Below are 23,933 nucleotides of genomic sequence, written 5' to 3'. Positions count from 1 at the left end.
AAGATGCCCATGTCACTTCTGTTCACATATTACTGGTCAGAATTTAGCTGCAATGCCACACCAAATTTCAAGAGGCCCTGGGAAAATGCCTTGAATCCAGGCAGCCATATGCCCAACTAAAAATACTGATGTCTAATCAGTACTAAAGAAATAGAAGAACATGCTGAGAGAGAACTGGTTCTATCTAGCCACAGTCCCCAGCCTGCTCCCTGTCACAGCCCTGATGACCCTGAGAGCTCCTGGCCTGCTCCTCTCATGTGTCAGACATCATTACCCACTCTGTGTTATTAACTCACCTAAGTCTTCATTCCTGCTCCGCTCGATCTAGATTCTACTCTTACCCCCCATTTTACAGTCTTGCAATCTGAGACCGGGCAAGCTGCTCAAGCCCACACAGCTATTAACGGAAGGAACAAGGATCTAGATGCAGGCAGTCTAGTGCCAAGGCACCTGCTCTAACCACCACCACACACTCAGCCAACCTCTGTGAAACCTAAGTGCACCTCAGGACTCCACTGGCCCCTGGGGCCAGGGGCACTCCCATGGGCTTCCCAGAGCATCCTCCTCACTCACAGGACAGGGGGTGTGGCAAGTCCAGTCAGTCCTCGCCAGACAGAAGCGCAAGGCTGGGGCCCTGAGGTGGTGCCCTCTTCTCCACCTAGTGACGAAGACCAGAGGACCAGCTATTTCTAGACCTTTATTTCTCTGTGAAAAGGGGGAAAGGGAATAAAATAAAAACGGCACAACTGACACAAAAAAACCACCGAGAGGAAGGGAGGGAGGTGGAGATGGGTGAGGGGTCCCCACAACAGCAGCAGGAGCCGGCGACCTGGGACACTCGCGTCTCTCCCCCAGTGGGCGGGAGCGGCCCCTTCCTCCCAGGGTCTCTGCTCTGTCCTGCCTTGTGCACCCCCAGCCCCGTGGGGGGCGGACATGAGGAGCTGAAGTCCCGGGCTGAGGGAGGAACCGTGCCGGGGGAGGGACCTGGGGTCAGACCATGCACAGGGAGTGACAGCCAAGGGCCCCCCACTGTCCCCCCAAGGGAGGGGCCTGGCGAGGGAGGGTGGACACCGGAGGCCGGCGGAGGATCCTCTTCCAGCATCAGGCGAGAGACAGAACTAGGGGAACAGGAAGATGCAGGAGTCAGAAGGCAGCCAGCCCGCTGCCCACGGCCACTCGTAAGCCAAGCGCCGCCCTCGCAGACCCCCACCCCCTGCCGCTGGAGTCTTGGATTCCTGACGCCTCACCAGTCAGAGCCTCCTGGGCAAAGTACTTGACGTCCACATCCTGGTCCTGGGTCAGCTTCTCGAGGATGGGCTTGACCTCACTCTGCAGAGTACTGGGGAGAGAAGGGGAAGGCTGGGGTCAGGCAGGCGTGGCTGCTGGGTGTCTGTGCACAGATGCAGACACACACATGAATGAAAGCTCTCAGGGGCCAGAGCAACCATTACTCGGAAGGCTGGAAGTCGCACAAACAAGGACAGAGGCCTCGGGGGCCCAGAATAGCTACAGGGAGGTGAGGTGGTGTGGAAAAGTGGGGCAGAGAACCCAGAACCTTCAAGTCTCTGAGCCTTGGCCACGTGACGCCTTGCATTTGTGTAACATTATCTACTGAGGTCTATGGCCCATCAGGTGTGGACACAGTGGAAAACCCAACCCTCCTGATTCTCACCCACATGGAGCCCAGGCTGGGAGAAGGCAGATCAAACTGCCGACGAATACAGGAGAGGTGAGTGACCAAGGGAGAGACTCGGCCCTACAGGGGCCCAGGGAGGTAAGGGCCGAGGGAAATGCTTCTGCAGCGGCAGTCAGCTGTTTGGGGGCTGAAGGCGGCCTTCAGAGAGAAACTAAGGGGTGAAGCTGTGTCCTGGACAGACAGAGGTGCAGGTGCCACAAGGCCCTTCCCCCAAAAATAACCGCCATTCTCACTTCTATCACCTGCGTCCCCCTTGATCGATGTTTGAAGTTGAGTCAAATGCAATTGTGTGTGGAGGAGGGGCAGGCCTCACCTGTTGTCCAGGATGGGCCCTATCTTCTGCAGGGACTTGGCCACGTTGAAGCGGACATTGGCGACAGGGTCCCCAGCCATGCGCAGCACAGTGGGCAGCATGTGCTTGGTGGTGATGTCCTGCCCACAGACCTCGGACAGCACCTGCAGGCCAGGGAGTGGCAGAGGGTGACTCCCCAGAGTCCTCGCTCCCTCTGACCAGGACACTTAGCGGCCGTCAGGCTTGAGGGTGAAGCTAGCTGATCATCAGGGGACTCTGAGCTCAGACTCGCCCACCCTGAGGGCCTTGATTCTCCACAAGTTCCCAGGTCTCCTAACACCCTCCTGACTCTACCGTCTCCCTGCCCTGAAAACCCCCAGCCCACACTGTCCCATCCTGGCTCCCTCCTCAGATTCTCCCTCATCCCTGGGGATGGGACTGGACTCCTCACCCTGGGAGCGCTTCCTTAGTGCCATGGTCTCCAGAGTGATGCACAGGAAGGGATTATCAGATAATTTTATGCTAACTTTTAAATCTCATTCTTTAATTTGTAGTTATGTGTACGGTTTATTTAACTGACTAGATACAAGCACTTTCTACTGTATTTATCACACATATACATATTACACACACACTATATATACATTACATATTAACAACTGTTCTAAGTTGTATAACCAGATTAATCTCACAGCCTCAGAAGTCTGGGGCTGTGATGACTGGTATGAACCCTTTACAGGTGAGAAAACTGAGGCACTAAGAAGTAAGGTAATTTTCTCAAGGTGCACAATCAATATATGGTAGAGCTAGAATTAAACAGTAGGTCTCATTCTAGAAACTGTACATTTACCCGTTATATCATAAATATTACACACTTGGTGGGAAAGGAGAGGGGTGCTCAGACAGACCTGGCCATCACTGTTCTGCCGGGCAAATCTCCTAGTCCCGAGTCTCCCCCATGCAGATCCCCACCCACAAAGGCCCTGTGACTCTGACCAAGGAGCCCCATGCTCTGGCCTGCAGTTCCCCAAGGACTCACCCCTACAGCCCCAAATCCCAAGCCAGGTTTCTCCCAAGGACCTTCTCCATTCCTCCTCTCCCACCTACTTCCCCTCCCCCAGGGAGAGTGGGGGACGGTGGCATGCTCACATTGATACAGAAGAGTGTAGTCATGCGGTGCAGGTAGTTGGGGTCCCCAGACATGGCCAAGACCTTGGGGATTATAGTAGCATGGGCCCACTCCTTCCCGAACTTCTCCACCAGCTTCTTCAGGTTGCTGGTGGCCGCCTCGCGGATGGCGTAGACTGTGGAAGGAGGAGGGAGGGAGGGAGACTCAGGAGGTGAAGGGCTGATGCAGGTGGGGAGTCACAGTCACACTCGCTTCTGCCTGCAGAGCAGCCCCAGGTACCAGGCCACATAAAACTGCGAGAACCCATAAACTCGCAGAGAAAGAGAGGGCCGTGTGCACTGGATGTAGGGTTTTCTTTTCACGGAGCACCTTCTCAACAGCTCCAAGGCACAGACAGGCAGGCTGAGGCTCTGAATTTGCCCAAGCGAACAACTTAGTACACGGAATGGAGCCTGTTACAGACAAACGTTAACTTTTATTTTTGCCACTCCTAGTGAAAACAATGCACAGTTCTCACAATGGCCTTCAAAGACTGGGATGAGGTACCCTATGTTTCACAGAGAGTGTGGGCTCAAAGCTGGCAAGTGACGTGCTTAAGCTTTGACAGCCAGGAAGTGGGATTCAAACTCGGAGTGTCTGCCGGGTGACCCTCAGAGTCTCCACTGGACCTGGCAGCCGCGGGTGACCTGATACATCCACCTCGTACCCTGCCCTCCTGTGGGAATCCAGAAAGCAGGGGAGCTGCTCCATGCACCTGACAGCAGTGGGGTGACACCCACTCCCCCCACCTGCCCCAATCAACCCACCCCAGCACCCTTCTGGAGCCCCAGTCTCTGCCCAGAGGTCCTGGGGAGGTGCTCACCATGATCCACAAGCCAGGCCATGCACAAGGAGTTGAGTTTCTCATCAAAGAACTCCACCCCCTGCAGGAGACGAGGAGACAGAAGATCAGAGTCAAGACTGGGCAATTCTGGGGAAGCCCAGGGAAACCACACACCCCCCCCAAAAAGCTGGGCACTGTTCCACTTCACCTGACGGGCTTTCTTCCCATCTCTCCCCTCTACTCCCCCGACAGCCCTCACACCTACCACTGGGCCCTCAGGGCCCCCAAGTCCGCTGGCACAGCCCCCAGGCCCCAGGCACCGGGCCCGGTCCAGGCCTGCGCTCTCACCAGCTGTCCCGCCAGCAGAGGCATGTACTCAATGATGGCTAGCCGCACCCGCCACTTGGCATCCTCCGCCAGCTCCACGATGGCAGGGAGCAGGGACTGTGACAGCTGCCGGATGCCGATCACCTCGTTCACGCAGTCCAGGTTGGAGATGATGTTCAGTCGCACCTCCGGGCACTGAGGAGAGGACAGGAGGGTCTGAGAAGATGCACTGCACATGGAGCCCAGGGCAAGGCTCTGACTTACACTACATGTATGTATGGGCTTCCCTGGTGACTCCGATGGTAAAGAATCCGCCTACAATGCAGGAGACCCAGGTTTGATCCCCGGGTGGGGAAGATCCCCTGGAGAAGGGAATGGCTACCCACTCCAGTGTTCCTGCCTGGAGAATTCCATGGACAAAGGAGCCTGGTGGGCTACAGTCCATGGGGTTGCAAAGTCGGACACGACTGGGTGACTAACACACACAAACACACATGCTCATGTACACAGCTAGCCTCATTTTTCCAAAGTTAACTTTACACCACTCTGAAAGACCTACACTGGTTCCTGCTTTCACTAACCAAAAGAAACCCAAACAGGATTTTTGCTTTTACAAAAGAAAATAACTGCTGCTTCACTCTACACCATTTCGACCTATGACAGGTTTATAGTAGTGCTCTATCTTAGCACAGAGGGGGAACCTATATCCCCATCTGCTTCCAAAAATCTCTGAAGCAACTTCTAAGAAAAGGCACATAAATACAATCAATTCCTTGTCCAACATCATATATTCCTGGATGGCAGACACCACAGTCAGTTTTTCCTGCATCTCCCTCTGGGAGCTGTGGGGTGAAGAGGCATGCACTGAAATAAATCAATGAAGCAAATAATCAAGTGTGCAGTAAAGGGTTATTAACTGGACAAGGCTAGGTTGTTCAAACTTGACACATTCCAGAGGACTGGCCCCCCACCAGCTTCTGGGAGATGATCTCTCAGTATCTGAAATAAAAAATGGCCCTGGGCCATGCCAAAAAGATCATGCTAATAATGTGACTTGTGGTGAGGACCTTGGGCCATGTGGCATCAACTTGACCTCCACAGAGGCTGGAGACCTGTAACCTGAGGTCAGCCATCACCAGATAGGACGGGCACCCTCTGGGGTCTGACTGAGAGGACTGGCCTGCTGCTGGCTGGTGCCCTCCCTTCACAACGGCTGAGACAGAACAAATTAGCGCAGCCACCTCAGACCCACAGGGCTCGGGGGTCAGCAGGGACAAGCCCCTCAGTGTCAGTCCACCCCGCCCCTAGGTTGTTCTGAGAGAAACGATTCTCTACCTTCTTTAATCCACAGCACCTTGGGATCCCTAGTAAGCACCTTCGCCTGAACTGGGAGAGACATGCACCTGTATGATCAGGGAGTCAAGGGACCACCCGTCTGCCCCTCGCCACTGCCACTCTGAAGGTGCTGGAGGATCAAGTGCCTTGTTCCTCTTTTTGCTCAGTATCCCTAATGCCCAGGAAAAAAACTAGTACAGAATAAAGGCATGTGAAACAAATGCCAAATAAACCAATGGGCAGCCCACCATACCCACAGACACTCAACTCCCTGGTGACCTGGGCATTTGCTGAAGGTGCTGGTGAACCTGGAGAGGAGCTGCCCCACCCGCCACGGCCGCGTGCAGAGCCCCCACTGGCGCCCATACCTCATCCTTCAGCTGGGCCAGGAAGAGCGGCAGCAGGTGCTCGATGGTATTGTCTTTGCCCAGGATTGGAGAGAGGCCCATGATGACGGAGGCCAGCGCCGACTTGACATGCTGGTTGGCATCAGACACCAGCTCCTGGGAGGGAGAAGGAAGACGGGAGCCATGGGGTCAGTGGCTGAGAGACTCCACTCCTACGAAGCCCCGAGACACTGCTTGCTTTTGTCCTCTCGATCCAGGCTGAGTACCCGAGGGGAACTGGAGCGCCTTACGTGTTCGGCGTGCCTGGAGTTCAACGACCCCTGCCCCCAGGAACCTCTGCCCCAAACTCGAAGCTCTGTGGATGAGGCGACGCTGTGAGCTCTGAGGAGGAAGCGCCCCACCACCACGCTCAGCCCGGAGCCTCAGATTCCCTCAGGCTTCCTGACTGCTCTAAAGCTGACACTGCCTGGTCTGAGGAGGCTGGGAACTCGGTCTGCGTCGGGCTGCCCCTCACGCCCTATCTCCACCCTTCCTTCCAGAAAGTTCAGGCATGCTCTACTCCTCCCACCAAACTCCCTGTTACCTTGATGCAGGGCAAGATCTGGGTCATGATCACATTCTCCCGACAGTCAGCGGAGAGATTTTCACAGAATTCTGCGGGCAGCGAGAGGGAGGCGGCGGGAGGTGAGACCTGATGTGCCCGTTCTGCCTGCAGCCCCTCAGACACCGGCCCCACCACCCGCACGCCCGCTTGCTGTGTTCTGGTCGCCAGCACCAACCTTTGACCTTGTGGGAGGCAGCGGCCCTCACCTCGGCCTCACAGTCTTTCATCAGGTTCTGGAAGGCAGGGACCAGGTCCGTCTTGGTGATCTCAGGTCCCACTGCTTTCTGGAGCTACAGGAAGGGAAGGAAGGGCGGGGGGAGTGAGAGGGCTTGCTGGGTACCTTCGGTGAATGAGAACAAAATCAAAGTTCAAGGCACCTGGACTGAGGCAACAACAGCCCTTGGCGTCACTGCTGAGATGTAACGTGGGTGCTGTAGGGGCGGCCTCAGCCAGGTCTCAGAGCCTCTCCGAGGCTCGGTTTCCCTGTTGTGCGGTGATGAACTGTATATGGTGCTGAGGGGCTGGGCAGGGCAGTGGTCACGAGTGTGGCCCCGGAGTCCAACTGCCTGGCTCAAGTTCTTACTCTTGCTTATCATCGGTGTGACCTTGGATGACTGCTTGCACCTCTCTGAGTCTCTGCTTCCTCAAACCACGAGGGTACCTACTGCAAAGTACTGCTGTCTGCATTAAAACGACAGATCGCCTTACTGTTCAGGTTACTCGGGCTGGGTTTTCTGTCCCTGATCCCAAAAGAGTCTAATGATGTATGATCCCTGTCACTTTCTCACTTGTATTATTTCTGTGTTAAGACTGTTTACCAGCGTCCGTATTACTTTTGCAATTAAAACAAAACAATACAGGTTAGGGTACCATCCCCTCCCCACCTCCAGGAAACCAAAGAAAAACGCACAGGTTCTGCTGTGAAGTTGCTTTGTGAGGACCTGGGAGAGCAGGGTGGTTCCTGACTGTGAGGAAAGGGGTCTGCTGCCCAGCTCTCCAGCTTCCTCTCCCGCTGAGAGCCACTGCCCAACGTTCTTGCCTGTGCTCCTCTCACCACCCAGGCCCTCTGCACACACGGGACGCAGGTCCTGCCCCGGCGCTCTCTCGTCCCCCAGAACCTGCTGCAGCACCACCTCCTCGTCTCGGCGCTTCCACACCCACCCCCACCGGCCGGCCCTGCACCAGTCACGGTTTCACTACCTCTCCTCTGTCTCAGCTGACTGTCCCCTCTTCAGGCTGCCTGCTCCTTGAAGGCCAGGAATGTGCTGAATTCACTGGATCCCCAACACCCAGCCACGAGCTGGAGCCCGACAAACATGTCTGTGCAATGAGCCGCTGAGACTCCATGGAAAGAGCACAGTCCTCAGAGATGTGGCATCTGTTCTGCCTGCTTGACAGTATCACTCCGACCATTCAAACGTTTGGGCCGTGTTTGGGAGCTCGACTGTATCCCTCCACCCCTGAAATTCACACACTGACGTCCTAACTCCCCACCCCAGGACCTCAGACTGTGACCGTACTTGGCCACAGGGTCTTCAGAGAGGTAACAGGGTAAAAGAAGGTCATTACGGTGAGCTCTAAGCTAAAGTGTCTAAAGTGCTTACAAGAAGAGGAGATGAGAACACAACACACAGGCAAGGTACAGGGAGAAGGTGGCCGCCCATGGCCGAGGAAAGATGTCTCCGTGAAAGGAGACAAGGTTCGTAGGTCGGGAACACACACATGCCACCCTTCTCTGCTCCTGTGGCTCCCCACCACAGAACCTTAAGTTGGCCTCAGAAACCTCAAGGAAGCACTTCAAGCTGCCACTATCAACCAACCAGGGTTGACAGGTGAGCTAATCAAATGACAACAGAGAGCTTCCTGCTTCAATGCCCGGATGACCCACTGGGCTTCACTAAACCCCGGGTCCTCTATGTGACTCCACTCCTTCCCAAGGCCTCCGTCTCCCCATCTGTGAGATGCTGTCTACAGCCCCCGCACGCACCTCTGTGAACTTGTCGGCCACCATGTAACGGACACGCCAGGACTTGTCCTCAGCAGCCTGGCGCAGGGTGGGCATCACCAGGGCCTCTAGGTCCTCCTGGGGCAGGAGCTGGGCGATGTTCACACATGCCTCCACCGCTAGCAGCCGCACCGAGTCCTGGGGAGAGGGTGGGAATAAGGAGGGGTCAGCAGAGGCCCCATCAGCCCCGGGCCTCCTCCCCAGACTCGGGTCCACCACGGGGAGAAGCAGGAGAGGGGCGGGCAGGCGGCCCCACCTGCTCGTCAGAGGCTAGGTTGGAGAACATGGGGATGATCTCGCTCTTGACGTTGTCCAGCTCCAGGACCTTGGCAAACTCCCCCAGCTTGGAGGCTGCGGCCCGCCGCACCATGGGGGTGTCATCTGAGCACAAGTTCCGGAAGTACCTGGAGGGGGGCGTAGAGTGGGCTCAGGAGGAGGAACCCCTGGAATCCCAGGCAGTCCTGCAGCACCTGGCTTTGCCCGGGTGATCCTGACCCAAGTGACAGCCTCTGAGTCTCCCCAACCCTACACAAAGGAACTGGTTAACAGAACCCACCCTACTGGGCCACTGAGGTTTAAACGAGATGACGTGTGTGAGACACCCAGCCGTCTCTCTGCAGGTAGGTCTACAGCAAACTGCAGGTGCTGATTCTATTATTATGACCACATAAAACTGCTCAGCTAAGAGGCTGCGCTGAAGCTGCTCAGAGCGTTTCCTTTGCAGCACCGAATGCCTCCAGTTAAAGAGACGCGAGGAGCCCAGCACAGCCCTCCAAGCACCCACGAGCAGCTGTACGCTGCTGTCCTGGCCGGAGTGACGGCTCAGGGGCTGGTTCAGGACAGCGGTGGAAGGACAGGAGTCCAGAGGGACGGGAAGAAACATAGATTAATGGGAGATTTTAATCCAATTAAAAATACTGGTTCTTCCACAGGCCAAATCTCAAGGGCAAGCAACTTGCTGGGGTTCAGCCAAGAGGGAGGGAGGTGGTGGAGGTGGTGGAGGTGGTGGAGGCGGCGGCCTCCCATCTGCCACACCGAGACAGGCCTTCAACTGCACCACACGTCACTGGCTGAGCATCCGCATGTACCAGAGCCTGTCCTAAGCATTTTATACACAGTAATTCTTTTACATAACCAACGGGAGGAAGAACCATGATTGTCTCCGTTTCCTAAATGAGCAGGAGGCAGTGCCTGGACTTACACCCGGCTGTGTCCAGACACTGGCTCTCTGAGGGCTGGCAGAGAGCGGGGGCTTCTAGGCGCTGGATGGGCCTAACGGAGTCTGAGGCTCAAGAGAAGGGGACCAAGCAGGAGTGGGAGGCAGGGTCTCGCCAGGGCCCAGAGGCCAGCGGAGGCCAGGGGACTCACTGTCGAAGCTCTGCCTTGACGGCACTGGACACGCGGGGGTAGCAGACGGAGAAGAGGCCGCAGGCTGAGGTGCGGGAGGTGAACCAGTCGCCGCCCGCCAGCCGCTTCACCAGGGGCACGAAGTGGGCCTCGAGGTCGGAGGGGGAGTGCTCGTGGGAGATGGCCCGCAGGGATTCCACCGCCTTGTCCCGCACCACCGTCTCCTCCACTGTGGCCAGCGACTCCAGGGGCGGCTGTGGGGAGAACAGGTCAGCACATGGCTCCTCCTCAGCCCCCCCGAGCTCCCGGCTGCACCCCCTCAGGGACTCAGCTCCTCCGACAGGCTTTCCCTGATCAGCAGAGGCCCACATGCACACAGTGTCTCCTCCCTGAAGAACCACAACAGAGAACCTCACGCACAGGTCCTTGGAGGTGCTTCAGTGGGGTCTACAAACCCCCAAGCTGTACATGTCACCTTCTGAGAGGGCCACAGCTGTCCCTGGCATCTCCAAGTGCAGTAATAATCACTGATGTTGACGGCAGCGTCTATTTACTGCATGTTCTTAGCAGGGCCATGGCTCTAGCGGTGCTGGTTCTAACTCACTTGAGTCCTATGAAGCAGGTCCTGTTACTGTCTCCATTATAAACTAAGGGGAAACTGAGGCACAGCCAGGCTAACTTGCCCGAGATGTAACAGCGATAAGCCAGGATCTAAACTGGGCCAGCTGGCTCCAGAACCTCCAAAGGGCTGAAAGGCAGAGCTGCAGTTTCTGACAGGCAACCACATCAGGATCTCACAATACTGGGGAACCTGGGGCTCGAGACTCTTGTTACTGTGAGGCCTGGAGTGATCATGTTCCTTTAGGGACATGTGACTGCCTCACCATGGGGTCCTTTGAGCCCAGCAGACCTCCTAGCACAGAGCAGGAATTACTGACTGAAAGAACCGAGACTCAATTGTTATCCTTATCTGTTCAAATAAAGATATGGGTGGAGGCTTGCGGTCTGAAGTCCAACCTGGCCTGACAGGGACAGAAAGCAGAATGAAATCATAAATGGAGACATTTCCAGGGCCCAGGCAGGTCACTGACTGCAGCGAGGGCCAAAGGCGACAGGCAGGGATGGCAGAGGCAGCAACAGGCGGGGACGGCAGAGGGAGCGACGGGCAGTGACAGCAAAGGCAGCGACTGGCTGGAGAGCGTCCAGGCCAGGGAGCAGAGCTGCCTCCCGCGTCCAGGTCTGTCAACTGTCACGGGCAGACATGGCCAGGGAAAGCAAATCTGGGGTTTTCCAAAAGCAGCCCTTACATGTGAATAAAATCTCATTTGACACATGCTTCAACGTGGATGAATTCCTTGAAGACGTTATACTAAATACAATAAGCCTTTCACAAAAGACTACAGAATGTATGCTTATGTGAGGTGCCGAGTTTTACAAACTGAAGGTGTGTGGCAACCTTGTGTCCAACAAGTCTGTCAACATCAACTTCTCCAACAGCATTTGCTCACTTTCAGTCTGGGTCACATTCTGGTAATTCTCAAAATATTTCCAACATTTTCATTATTAATGTATTTATTATGATGATCTGTGATCAGTGACCTTTGATGTTACTACTGCAAAAAGACTACAACTTGCTAAAGGCTTAGATGACGGTTAGTGTTTTTTGACGAGAAAGTACTTTTTAACTAAGATATGTATCTTTTTTTGACAGAATGCTATTGCACATTTAACAGACAACAGTAAAGTATAATCATAACTTTTATATGTACTGGGAAACAAAAACATTCATGTGACTCATTTTATTACAACATTCACTTTCTTTATTATGGTAGTTTGGAACTGAACCCACAATTTCTGAGGTATGTCTGTAGTCAGACTCATAGAGACAGAAAGTGGAATGGTGGTTGCTGGGAGGTGGGGTGAGGAGCTTGGGGAGTTACTGCTTAATGAGTACAGTTTCTTTGGGGAAGGTGAGAAAGTTCTGGAGATGAATAGTAATGATGGCTGCACCGCAGTGTGAATGTACTTAATGTCATGGGGAAAAAGTGGCTAAAATGGTAACTATTTTTTAATAATGGTAACTATTTATTACAATTATTACTAATAATGGTACTATTAATAATGGCAACTAATTATTACTAACTCACCATGATAAAAAAAAATTAAGAACAAATTTTTTACAATCTCATTAAAAAGGTGGCAATGATTCATATACCACTAAAAGCAAGCCTGCAGACTAACTACAAAACATCATCAAGTGCAGATGCCAAAGTATGAAGATGCATCTTTAGGGATCATGAAAGAAAGAATTACAGGGGGAAAACGGCGGTTCTGAGAACAGTGAAAACTGAGAACCTCCAAGCTTCTTTCAACCCAGGCCACAGGACTGGAGCGCCTCCTCCCTTCCCTTTTCCCAAAGAGCCGTTACTTTCAGTATCTGACCATCTCTGACCTCCGCCATCACCCAACACAGGGTCACATGAACAGGAACACAGGAAAAGTCACAGAGACAAGCCTGGAATCCCAGCTCTGCCACTCACTAGCAGTGTGACTGTCTTCCCATCCAAGTACTAAACAGGCCCGACCCCTGCTTAGCATCCGAGATGAGATGAGATCGGGCGCGTCCAGGGTGGCATGGCCACAGCCGGTGTGACCGTCCCTACCCCGAAGGGCGGGCAGGATGACAATGGAGCGGACATCTGTGAGCACGCACTACATGCCGAGTACTGCACTAAGGCTTCCTGAGATGATCCTCAATGTAAGTGCTAAGGACTCCCTGTCTACAGATGAAGAGAGGACAGCACACAGAAGTCAGATGACTTACCAGTCACACAGCAAGTAAGTGGAGCCTGACTCCCAACTGAAAACCTCACACATAGAGGGCCAGGCAGGGCCTGGCACTGCTCAGACATGCCCAGTCAACAGTGAGGAAGACGGGTGCATTTTCGTTCAAATATAGTAAATGCCACTGCTGATTGCTGGGTTAAAGTTAATGATCAAGGCCCCTCTGTTCAGAGAAGATGACCCCGGCCTGGCCTGCACTCTCCCCTCCCTGCGAGGACCCTGGTTCTGACCCCCCAGGGGCAGGCAGGGGCCCTCCCCGGATTCCGGACTCACCAGCAGGCAGTGCACGTACTCGGGGCCTCCCACCAGAGTGGTGAAGGTGCCCAGCTGCTCCGCCAGGGCCAAGAGGACCTCGTCCTCATCGTAGATGGTGTCTGCAGGACAAGACAGACAGGGTTACAGTTCTGCCCCACAGCTGATCCCCCCCTTCCCCAGAACAAGCGTGCTCCACTCTGCTTCCTCAACTTGGCAGCCACCCTCCCCCTGGGTGGGCAGAGGTTGGGGGGGGGGGGGCCGGAATAGGTGATTAGGTGTGGGATGCTAGGGAAGAGAGACCATCAATACTGTCAAGTTCATCAATACTGTCCAGCATGACTTGATAGATTATCCCCTCTGAGTCACTTTCGAACTACATGGCCAATTAAGTCACTTCATCTCTCCATACTTCAGTTTCCTCATCTGTAAAATGAGGGCAGGAGTCTCACCTGCCTTAAGAAGTTACTGTGAGATAATCCTGGACAACAACAGTGTCATAGAGCACAAGCTCTGGGTGAAAAAACTTAATTCTCACAAGAAAGGGTTCAGAACACTGGCTGGCACATGGTTGGTATATAGTAAGTATTAGCTATTATTACTATTATTTAATGTTCACATCAATGCTATAGCACATGATGACCATGCCTGTTTTATACATAAAAACTCTATGGAACAGAGAAGTTAGGTAATTTACCTAAAGTCACCAGCAGCTGGAGCTGCAATTCAAACCAGACTCCATCAGCCTTCAGACCCCTTCCATTAGTCCCTGCACCAGCCCCCAGCGCCCAGCACACGGCACTTACAAGCTGTTAAACTCACAGAGAGGTTTCTCTCTTATCTGGCAGGAACCACCCCAAGAAGCCCCCACTCAATGTGGGCCCCAGGACTCCACTGTACCTGTAAGAAAGGGCAGAAGCTCACTGCGGGTCCTTTCGACCCCGAGGGCCAAGGCAATGGTAGACAGCTTCTTGATGCTGTTGAGGCGAAGCTAATGAGGGGAAGAAGAAAAGGAAGGGAGAAAAGTTAGCAAGCCCAGACTTAAGGTGATAGTTTTGGACTCAGTCAGCTGCTGGAAGCCTCGCTAAGCACGTGTGGGGTACTGAGTAATGCAAGCCTACCAAGTGACTCTGTGACCTTGAGCTGTTAAATTATAGCGGCAGCCTCAGCAAAAGCATCCGATGGGTCTCACTGAGCCAACACCCGCTTCAGTACTTTCCAGGATCACTCTGTCTGACACTGTGTCTGCATGCCCAAGCTCCCCACCCTCCTACTTGTGCCACTAACACACTCCATCTTGTGCTCTTAACAGCAGCAGCTACGTTCCCAGCTTACTCAGGGCCCAGTCCCAGGCAGAGCTCGCACTTGCATGTCTCATTTAGCTCTCACAACAAGCCAAAGGCAGACAGTTATGGGCCCTACTCCAGAAGAGGAAATAGGCTCAGGGCGTGAAAGTCCCTTCTAAGAGTCACAGAGCTCTGTGGCATGGAGCGGGGGTTGTAACCCAGTGATGGGTTAGATGGTAGACGGCGGCTACCAGTGATGATAACAGAACAAACAATATTATAATGACACTGCTATAAAAACAAGACCTGCATTAGCAGTAGTAATTCCACTAGTACGGTAGGTTGAACAGTGATAGCAGAAAGGTACGTCCCAGTCCTAACCCCAGTACTGGTAAATGTGAAATACACAAATGTAATTAAGTAAGCATCTCGAGATCGTCCTGAATTTGGGGCAGGGGGTAGTGGTGGTGCTGTGAAACATTAGCAAAGTGTGTGTCTACCCCCCGTTCCTGGCTCCTAAACCCCTGCAGTTTCCTAAGTGACAGGAACACAAGGAGCATCTCTTGTTCTGATGTTTGATTTTCGATTCTGGTTCCTGATTCTGAGCCCCAAAATTCCTTGGAATTTCCTGGGTGATAGGAATGTCTCTTGTTCTAATGAGGTGACTGTGGGTGGGCTCCTGGATGGGGCTGGTCACCAGGAAGACCAAGCCATGCTCAGAAGCTGGGAACTTTCAGCCCCAAGCCCCATTCCCCCGAGAGGGACACTGACTGGATGATCAGTCACGTGCATGTGATGAAGCCTCCATAAGAAACCTCAGAGTATGGGGCTTGGGGTGCACCCCCAAATACCATGAGGGTGATGCACCCCAACCTCTGGGGACAGAAGTTCGCTTGACCTCACCCTCTGCATCTCTTCACATGGCTGTTATCTAGACTCTTTATTGCATCCTTTATTATATAACAAACTGGTAAATGCAAGTGTTTCCTCAAGTTCTGTGAGCTGTTCTAGCAAATAATCAAATCCACGGAGGAGGGCCTGCTTTGATGTGAATTGTAGGACATCCAGCTGGTATTGCCAAGAACTGCTTGATCAGGAAGGGGGAAGGCCATCTGGTGTCAGAAGTGCCAAGTGTGGGAGGGGTGTGAGAGGAAAGGAGAGACACAAGCCTGAAATCCAACGGTAGTGACTTACGAGAGACAGGAAAGAAGATGAAGAGACACAGAGGAGAAGGCAGTGTGAAGACAAGGGAGGGAGCTGAGGCTGTGTCCCAAGTCAAGGAATTTGTCAAGAACGGCTGGCAGCCCCCTGAAGGTGGGGAGAGGCACAGAGCCTCCTGAAAGAACCAATACAGCTAACACCTGATTTCGGACTTTTGGCCTCCAGAGCGCTGAGAGAGAACCCTTTCTGTTGTTTGCAGCCACCTAAGTTGCGGGGCTTTGTCGTGGCCACCCTGGAAATCGCACCCTCTGCTAACACAAGGCGGGCCTCAGGCTCAGTATGTTAGTGTTAGGACCTCATCTGATCCCCTCATCCCAGGGAACACGACTAATGGCAGCTTTCCACAAGCGTGGAGGCAGGCTTGGGGGTGCTGACGGCTGCCTGAATGAGCACTGAGTGGGCCAGGACCCAACCCCAGCTGCTTGGGTGGCCTGGCCACCTGGGAATCTCCCTTCCGTGTCTCCAGCCTGACAGCGGGGCTGCAGCCATGAGCTCCTGTGTGAAGAGTGCAAGGCGACGCCCCAGTGGTGAGTAAGCCAGTCAGCCTCGCCAGCCCAAGCACAAGCCGGACTCCTCCCCAGAGGAGGAGCAGAACAAGAAGGGAGCATGGCCAAGGGGGAGCAGCAAGGGCTCCCTTGGCCTGCTCATCCCCGGGCCATGTGGCACTGAAGAGGGCGGCAAGTGCCTGGGACCCCGCACCCCCTCCGGTTGAAGGAGCTAAGACTCTCTTTGGGAACCACAGTGATGACAGCCTGAAGAAATGCCATGGTGGCCTCTCCTCAGAAAAACATCTCACTTTTCATACAGTGTCACTGGGTCTCTGGACCACCTGGGCTTGAAGTGGTCCACTCACTCACCTGCCTGGCAGCAAAAGGGTCTCCAGATTAAGTATCACAAGCCCCGCATCTTTTTTTTTTAGCCAAACATTAAATGTATATAGAGCAAGACCTACAGAAACATATAAACAACTAAATACGGTAACATGAACTGCCAGTGAAATCTGAGTGGGAAGTACACAGGTGCTCCCTGATGTTCTCTCTCTTACCCAGTCATGGACATGCCCTGAATGCCCGAGGGACCCCAGGTTAAGAGCTCCTGCACTGGGCTATACTGCCATGTAGGACTTCTGGTTTCCAACTGTTTATGTGAGTCCCTGCAAAGATTTTTTAAAATCACTTTTGCATTTGGATGTGACCATGAGACTAATGTCTGGCCAGTGAAATCCAAGTGGGAACAGTGTGTGTGACTTCTAGAAGTGCTCTTATGGGGAGATGGGGGGTCACATCTTCATCCTTCCTTCCCTATCTGGAATGGGCCTATGATAGCTGGGGCTTCAGCAACCATCTTGGGGCCTTGAGGTAACCTGGGACTGCGGAGGGCAGGATGGAAAACAAACAGAACAACGCGTGAGAGCCTGGGACTCTAACACCTACAGTGTCACCCAGCTTGGACTACCGCCCGACTTACTGATGTCATTTAAGTATCATTTATTCAGAGTCTTCCTATTAGTTACAGCCAACCTTGGCTTCCTGGTGGCTCAAACGGTAAAGAATCTGCCTACAATGTGGGAGACCCAGGTTCAATCCCTGGGTCGGGAAGATTCCCTAGAGAAGGGAATGGCTACCCACTCCACTATTCTTGCCTGGAGAGTCCTATGGACAGAGGAGCCTGGCGGGCTACAGTCTACGGGGTCGCAAAGAGTCAGACAGTGACTAACACTACTAGAGCCAACCTTAATCCTAACTAGCCCAATCAGTGACTGAGTTCTTTTTGGACAGAAAGACATAAGGACAAGTCGGCCAAGGAAAGTACAGGAAAGATTTTCCTCGTTGACAAGAGACAGGAGGAGGAAAAGAACCTCTCTGTTCACACCCATGGTTCCACGACCACACGTATCACTATGAGCTGGGGCTGCTTGTGTCCCCAGCAGCCATCACCCTAGTACATGAGACGTAATAAATAAAAACTCCCTTCTCACCACTATATCCACACAGAAACACTACCACTTTTTAAAATCCACACCACATTCAATCCACAGAGTTTCCCTGATATGACCACACAGATCCAATCCCACATGTAGTGTGTCTTTGCTTCATGCTGAGTGACACCCGAAAGCTCTCCTATGGACTATGAGGCCCAACACGACTGACTCCTGCGTACAGGTTCATCCTCACTTCCCATTCCTTCTCTTTGCTCCCTGGGTTCTTGTCACAGTAGCTCCCTCGACAGAAACTAAAACGAACACAAACATTACGGTCAGGTCTTCTTACTTGCTGACGTGCTGTTTCCTCAGCCTTTCCCAAGACACACCAGGGCTCCCCTCACTGCATTCAGGCCTCTGTTCAGTCCTCACCAATGCCTGCCCTGGGTAAACCAGCAAGCCCCCATCACTGTACACATCTTAACTCATCATTTCCAACACAGGCTCCGGCCTCTTTTCTGGAGTACATAGAGTACACGGGGGTTTGAAGCAGAGCTCAGGAATCAGGTTGTGCTCTGAGAGTTTAGTTGGTGTAGGGTGATGGTGAAGAACATGGGTTCAAGATCCACGCTCTGCCGTGCCTTCTCTGGATGACCTGCATTTTTAAAGACTTGAAAAATATTTATGCTTGCGGTATTTGATGTGCCCAGCCCTGTACTCGGTTCAGGAATCACCAGCTGGTAACAGTCACGCCCCTTCCTCATCCCAGAGACAAGTCACCTTCCAAAGCCCACCATCCGCTCACTTGAAAACCTGAGTATAACTTACAGTGGACCCTCCATATCTCAGGTTTCCCATCTGTGGGCTCAGCCAACAACAGACCACGGAGTACCATAGTATTTCCTACTGAAATAATCTGCATGTAAGTGGACCCACACAGTTCACACCTGTGCTGTTCAAGGGCCAACTGTACTTCCTGGTTCACTGTTTCTCCTTCCGCACTAGAATGGGCTTCACAAGGCAGGGACTCTGTCTTCTGCACTCTGTGCCTCCAAATCCCAGGACAGGGCCTGGCAAACAAGAAGAGTCCAATAAATGCTGGATTAATTTTTTTAAGTTAAGGTTACACATATATTTCTACAGGAAGGGAAGAAAAGAACCTGGGGGGATTTGCTCCAAACTGTTACTTTGGTAGAGCCGGTGGCTGGGAATGAGCAGGGTGGCGGGCGCGGCAAGGTGGCTGCTTGAACAACAAGCCTCAGCCCCGGAGACGCCTACTGAGTGACACAAGAGCCTCTTCAACTCCTATAAAATCCTAACATCCTTCCACCTCATTCCATGAAGAATTGTGTTTTTAAATGAACATAATGTTCATTTCACACACATTATGTGTGTGGGTGTGTGCAGGCAGATGGGTGTGAAAAGTTCTGCATCACCAGAGAGTGAAATGAGGACCACAATCTCTATTTTTGGAGCATTTGATTTTTTTTTTTAAGTAAAGAATGAACAAGTATGTATTCTGGCTTCACCAATTAGCTAAGGTGCCCAGGTAAACCCTGGGCACCTCAGAGCTTGTTTCCTCACTGTAAAATGGCTATCACAACAATGCCTCTCTCAGGACTGCTGCGATAATCAAATAAGGAAGACCCAGGGCCTGGCACGAAGCAAGCACTCAAGTGTTAACCATTATTCTTATTATTTCTCACATATTTTTATTTCTTGAGCAGGGAAAATAAATAGCTAACCTGAAATAGAAAAGAAAAAAGTACTCTCCCCACCTCCTTGGAAACCGCAGCACAAACGAGTTCTTCCCTAGCAGTTTACCTGGCCTTATAATTATGGAGGTGCCTGCTCCCCCATTTGGAAGGCGACTTGTCTCTGGGATGAGGAAGGGGCATGACTATTACCAGCTGGTGATTCCTAAGCCAAGTACAGGGCTGGGCACATCAAAAACCACAAGCATAAATATTTTTCAAGTCTTTAAAAATGCAGGTCATCCAGAGAAGACACGGCAGAGCGTGGATCTTGAACCCATGTTCTTCACCATCACCCTACACCAACTAAACTCTCAGAGCACAACTTGATTCCTGAGCTCTGCTTCAAACCCCCGTGTACTCTGTGCACTCCAGAAAAGAAGCCGGACCCTGTGATGTCACATTTCTAAGGTGTGGGCACCCAAAATGTCTTAGACCATGTAAGAACCTGCTGTCTTTACATAGTTTATCTCATTTAATCCTCACAGCAGCCCTGCCAGGTGTGTCTCCCGCCCTTTTCCTCACTTAACAAGAAAATCAAGGCCCAGAACGGTTGAGTAACTCATAAAGTTGCCAGACCAGGACTCGAAACCCTCGTCTGCCTCCACTCATGGCACTGCCACCTCTGTGTCACCTCTGGCCTACTCTGTCTCCACAGGGCCCAGCTTGGTGGTGATAAGTCCTATTTCAGTATTTATTGGGTTGTGTGACAACGACCAAACATTCAGATTGAAGATTCAGAATCTGATTTAAAGGAGCCAATTGTAAAAGGACACTTCTGGAACAATCAGGAAAATCTGATTACGTGTATGAATCGACTGTTAGATGACATCAAAGATCACTATAAAAACTTTGTTATGTATGATGCTTTTGAACTGTGGTGTCGGAGAAGACTCTTGAGAGTCCCTTGGCCTGCAAGGAGATCCAATCACTCTATCCTAAAGGAAATCAGTCCTTAATATTCATTGGAAGGACTGATGCTGAAGCTGAAACTCCAATACTTTGGCCACCTGATGGGAGAACTGACTCATTGGAAAAGACCCTGATGCTGGGAAAGATTGAAGGCGGGAGGAGAAGGGGACAACAGAGGATGAGATGGTTAGATGGCATCACCGACAAAATGGACATGAGTTTTGAGTAAACTCTGGGAGTTGGTGATGGACAGGGAGGCTTGACATGCTGCAGTCCATGGGGTCGAAAAGAGTCGGACACGACTGAGTGACTGAACTGAACTGATGTATGATAATGGCAATGTGGTTATTAAAATGCCCATGGTTTTAGGACATCCCTAGTGGTCCAGAGGTTAAGACTCCATGCTTCCAATGCAGGGGGCACCCTGCAGTCTGATCCCTTGTAGGGGAACAAAGATCCCACATGCTGTGCCGCACAGCCAAATAAAAAAAGTCCATGGTTTTAGAGGTGCATAATGAAGTATGTAGGACAAAGTATCTGGGGCGTGGGTTTTATTTTTAAAATACTTCAAGAAAAAAAAAAAGTGTGGAAGGGGAGGAAGAGAAACAGGTGAAAAAGCATGACAAAATTTTTTTAAAAACTGGATTTGGTACTATTTTCTCTGTGGCTTGAGATCTGACAATCAAAAATCATTTACTGGAAAAAAACCCAGCACCTATCTCAGATGTCTTCTGTGAGGACTCAACAAACACACATAAAGCACTTAGCAGGCCGGCATACAGCAGGGTTTCTCAGCCTTGGCACCACCTCTGGGGCTGGACCATCCCTTGTGAAGGGATGGCCTGGGCAGTGCAGGATGTTGGGGAGCTTCCCCCACCACCAGTCGTGACAACCTGTTAAGACCCACTGCTCTATAGTAACCATTAAGAGAACAGTTTTTAAATGCCTGAAGCACCTCACCTTTGAGAGAGATGAAGCTCTCACCTTACCACAACCAGCAGACTAATGAAAACTTAAAACATGTCGTGCACTGTTCTAAGCATTTTCCTTGTACTAACCTATTTAATCCTTGAAACATCCCTATGAAGTGCTAAGTATTACTTTTGGGGAGGGGGGGAGTCTCCACTGCACGGCTTGCAGGACCCTAATTCCCCAACCACAGACTGAACTCTGAGCCCAATGCAGTGAAAGTGCCGAGTTCCAGACACTGGACCGCCAGGGAATTCCCTTTTCCCACTTCACAGGTGAGAAAACTGAAGCAAACAGTATAAGTAACATAGAAACCTGGCTTCTCCACCAGTGGACCACATTTTAAGAAATGTGGTGCCCCAAACACCCCTGAGACAATGCAACCCAGCCACTGTTTCTTACTGGCTAAGGAAGCAATTTCTTTGAACCTCACTTTCCAAAGAGAAAACCATAAACTGCTATGACAACTGAATGAGGTCATCACTGAATGCCTTCTCTGAGGCAGCCACTTAAGGGCCAATTCCACTGCAACCTCCCAACCAGATAGGTGCTGCTTCCTCCTCACTCATCACTATTCCTTACAGATGAGGAATCTGGACCCAGAACAGGCAAGGCACTGACTGGCCCAGGGCACACAGGGAGCGCTAGGATTCAAAGCTCAGTCATCCTGACTCCTCCTCCTCCTCCATCACTCACCACACGGCATCATGGAAACCACCAGCAAACCTCAACAACCCTCCTTTTCAAGATACCCCTAATCCTGCCAATGCTGGTGCTGCTCTGCAGTGGCACCCAGATAGGGCTCTCTGATCCTGCCTGGCCCCTATTCGAGGGTGAGAAGTCACAGCATGTCATTCCTCTAAGCAAAGCCTGGCACTGGCTCCTCCACCTCACCAAAGTCTTTGCCTTGCTGGTCCACAGGCCTCACTTGATCTAGCTCTGGATTAATCTTCATCTGCCACCACTTCGACATTCAGTGTGCAGCCACCACGCTGGCCTTGCTGTTCTGACTCCCGAACTACGGTCATAAGAGCCCAAACCACTGAGGCTGGGCCAGTGTAACCCGCACAATTTTATAAATGGGGAAATTGAGGCCCACAGGGAGGATCGAAACTTTTCAATCACCACTCCCCACAATTACAGCTAACATTTATTGGGCCCTTACAACAGACCGGGCGCCGTTCTATATGACTCGTATTATTAACTCGTTCAGCCCCTTACAACCTACCACTGAGACCAGGACTATTATTAGACCAGTTTATGGAAAACAAAGGCCCAGATCGGTGAAGTAATCGGCCCAAGGTCATTCGGATGAGAGGCAGGGCTGGGATAGGCAAACCCTAGAACCCTACCTCTTCTCAACCCTTCGCCTGCTGGGCTCAGATATCTGAGACCCCCGCTCCCTCACATTAGAAATGTTAGTCCGTTTAGTACACTGCCCACCCTCCACTCAACGGGAGGATCCCGGAAAGGGGGCTAGTTTTCACCTCGTAAGTCGTACCTGAATTTGGCCAGTTCCCGCTTTGGGAGGGAGCTTTTCGCCCCCTTCCCCTTCGGGGGTCTACACCAAAACTGGAGAGAGTGGACGGGCAGGAATTGGAAAGTCAGTCTTCACGTCTCAGTCTCCATTTGGAAAGTTTACCCCACAGCGCAGCCTTAGCCGCTGAAACCTTGAAGGGTGAAAACTACCCGGACCCCCACCAAGCAGGCGGCCCCTCCCCCACTCGGAGCAAGTCACGCGCCCACCCCATCCCCAAGGCGCCATTCAAGGGCTGCTGCCGCCAATCACCGAGCCGTTCCTTCGCCTCTCCCCCACCCAATCGGTCGACCCTCTCCAGAGCCGCGGCCTCGTAGGCCCGGGGCCCCGCGCGCACTTGGCAGGCCCGGGACCCTCCAAGCTCGCCTTCGCGCCCGCCCTCCGCTGGGCCGACACCCAATCCCGGGCGCCGTCTCATCGAGTCCGGGGACCATAACAGATGAAAACGGAACGCTGATTGGCCGCCGCCCCTTCCGCCACTCCCAGCGAACACTGAACCTTGTCCGCGAGGGACGCCCGTGCCCCCAGGTCCCCTTTCCCTTCTTCCTCAAGTTCCCGTTGCTTCCGGACCTGAACATCCTCGTTGCGGAGCTCGTCTATGAGCACCGCGATGGGGTAGAGCGAGTCGTCGCCGTCCGCCGCCGCCATCTTGGGCCCGTCCCGTTCCTGTCAAGACTGCGGCCAGCGCCGTGCTAAAACCGGGATAGGGAGGGGTTGGGCTGGGAGGAGAAAAGAAAGGCGTGGGGACGCCCGAGCCACTTTACAGGGGCTATCCCACATTCATTGGCCGCGATACTCCGGGCCGAGCCTGCGTTTCTTTGGTCCGAACAAATAAGGTCCCGCCTACCGCCCATTTGCCATTGGCCGAAGGGACGAGATTAAGTTTGCCGGAGCCTAGGAGAGGGGGAGGAGGAAACGGAAGTACGTGGTATCTTAGCGACCAAGATTGGGCCCGCCTACGTCGCCGCTAACATCGGCCTAGACGAGCGGTTGTTTCTAGCCAATGAAGAGCAAGATTGGGAGGTGGCTAAGCCAGCGTCTCTCCGAGTTCTTCTGCGCCTGCGTTGCTAGGAATGCATGACGTCATTGGCGGGGCTACCAGAACTATCTGCAGGTTTTGGTTTGCGAGGCAGTAGTTCCTCTTGCTGGCAAGCGGACTCCTGAACTTTTGTGGGAAAGGAGGAGAGAGTGGGTCTTTGATTTATGCCTTGTTTTGCTGAGGCCCCGAGAAGGGTGGCGACTTGCCTTATTCTGGGTAAAACCCAACGCCCCTCAGGCGTGGATCTGATTCCTGAACGCCTGTCTCCCACCTCCCCTTTTTACTCTTCAGCA

General features: G+C 52.7%; 1 protein-coding gene across 2 annotated transcripts; it reads right to left on the bottom strand.

Annotated features, from left to right (window-relative positions):
- Positions 1-684: 684 nt before the first annotated feature.
- On the bottom strand, positions 685-23,494 carry PPP2R1A (protein phosphatase 2 scaffold subunit Aalpha). 2 transcript variants are annotated; one of them, XM_043896602.1, is made up of 15 exons: positions 23,172-23,494; positions 13,902-13,992; positions 13,023-13,123; positions 9,927-10,159; positions 8,815-8,962; positions 8,541-8,696; positions 6,729-6,843; positions 6,533-6,603; positions 5,971-6,105; positions 4,289-4,462; positions 3,980-4,040; positions 3,138-3,292; positions 2,010-2,152; positions 1,248-1,339; positions 685-1,118 (listed from the first exon to the last, which is right to left on the bottom strand). In XM_043896602.1, the coding sequence occupies exons 1-15, from the start codon at positions 23,247-23,249 to the stop codon at positions 1,102-1,104; spliced, it is 1,770 nt and encodes a 589-aa protein (XP_043752537.1). In that variant the 5' UTR covers positions 23,250-23,494; the 3' UTR covers positions 685-1,101. The 2 variants fall into 2 exon arrangements, with proteins under 2 accessions (XP_043752537.1, XP_043752546.1); XM_043896611.1 differs by lacking the exon at positions 23,172-23,494 and adding an exon at positions 22,566-22,710.
- Between the last annotated feature and the right edge of the window lie 439 nt (positions 23,495-23,933).

The sequence above is a fragment of the Cervus elaphus genome, chromosome 4 (genome assembly GCF_910594005.1).
Source record: "Cervus elaphus chromosome 4, mCerEla1.1, whole genome shotgun sequence".
NCBI lineage: Eukaryota > Metazoa > Chordata > Mammalia > Artiodactyla > Cervidae > Cervus > Cervus elaphus.
This window is presented reverse-complemented; position numbering and strand designations above follow the sequence as displayed.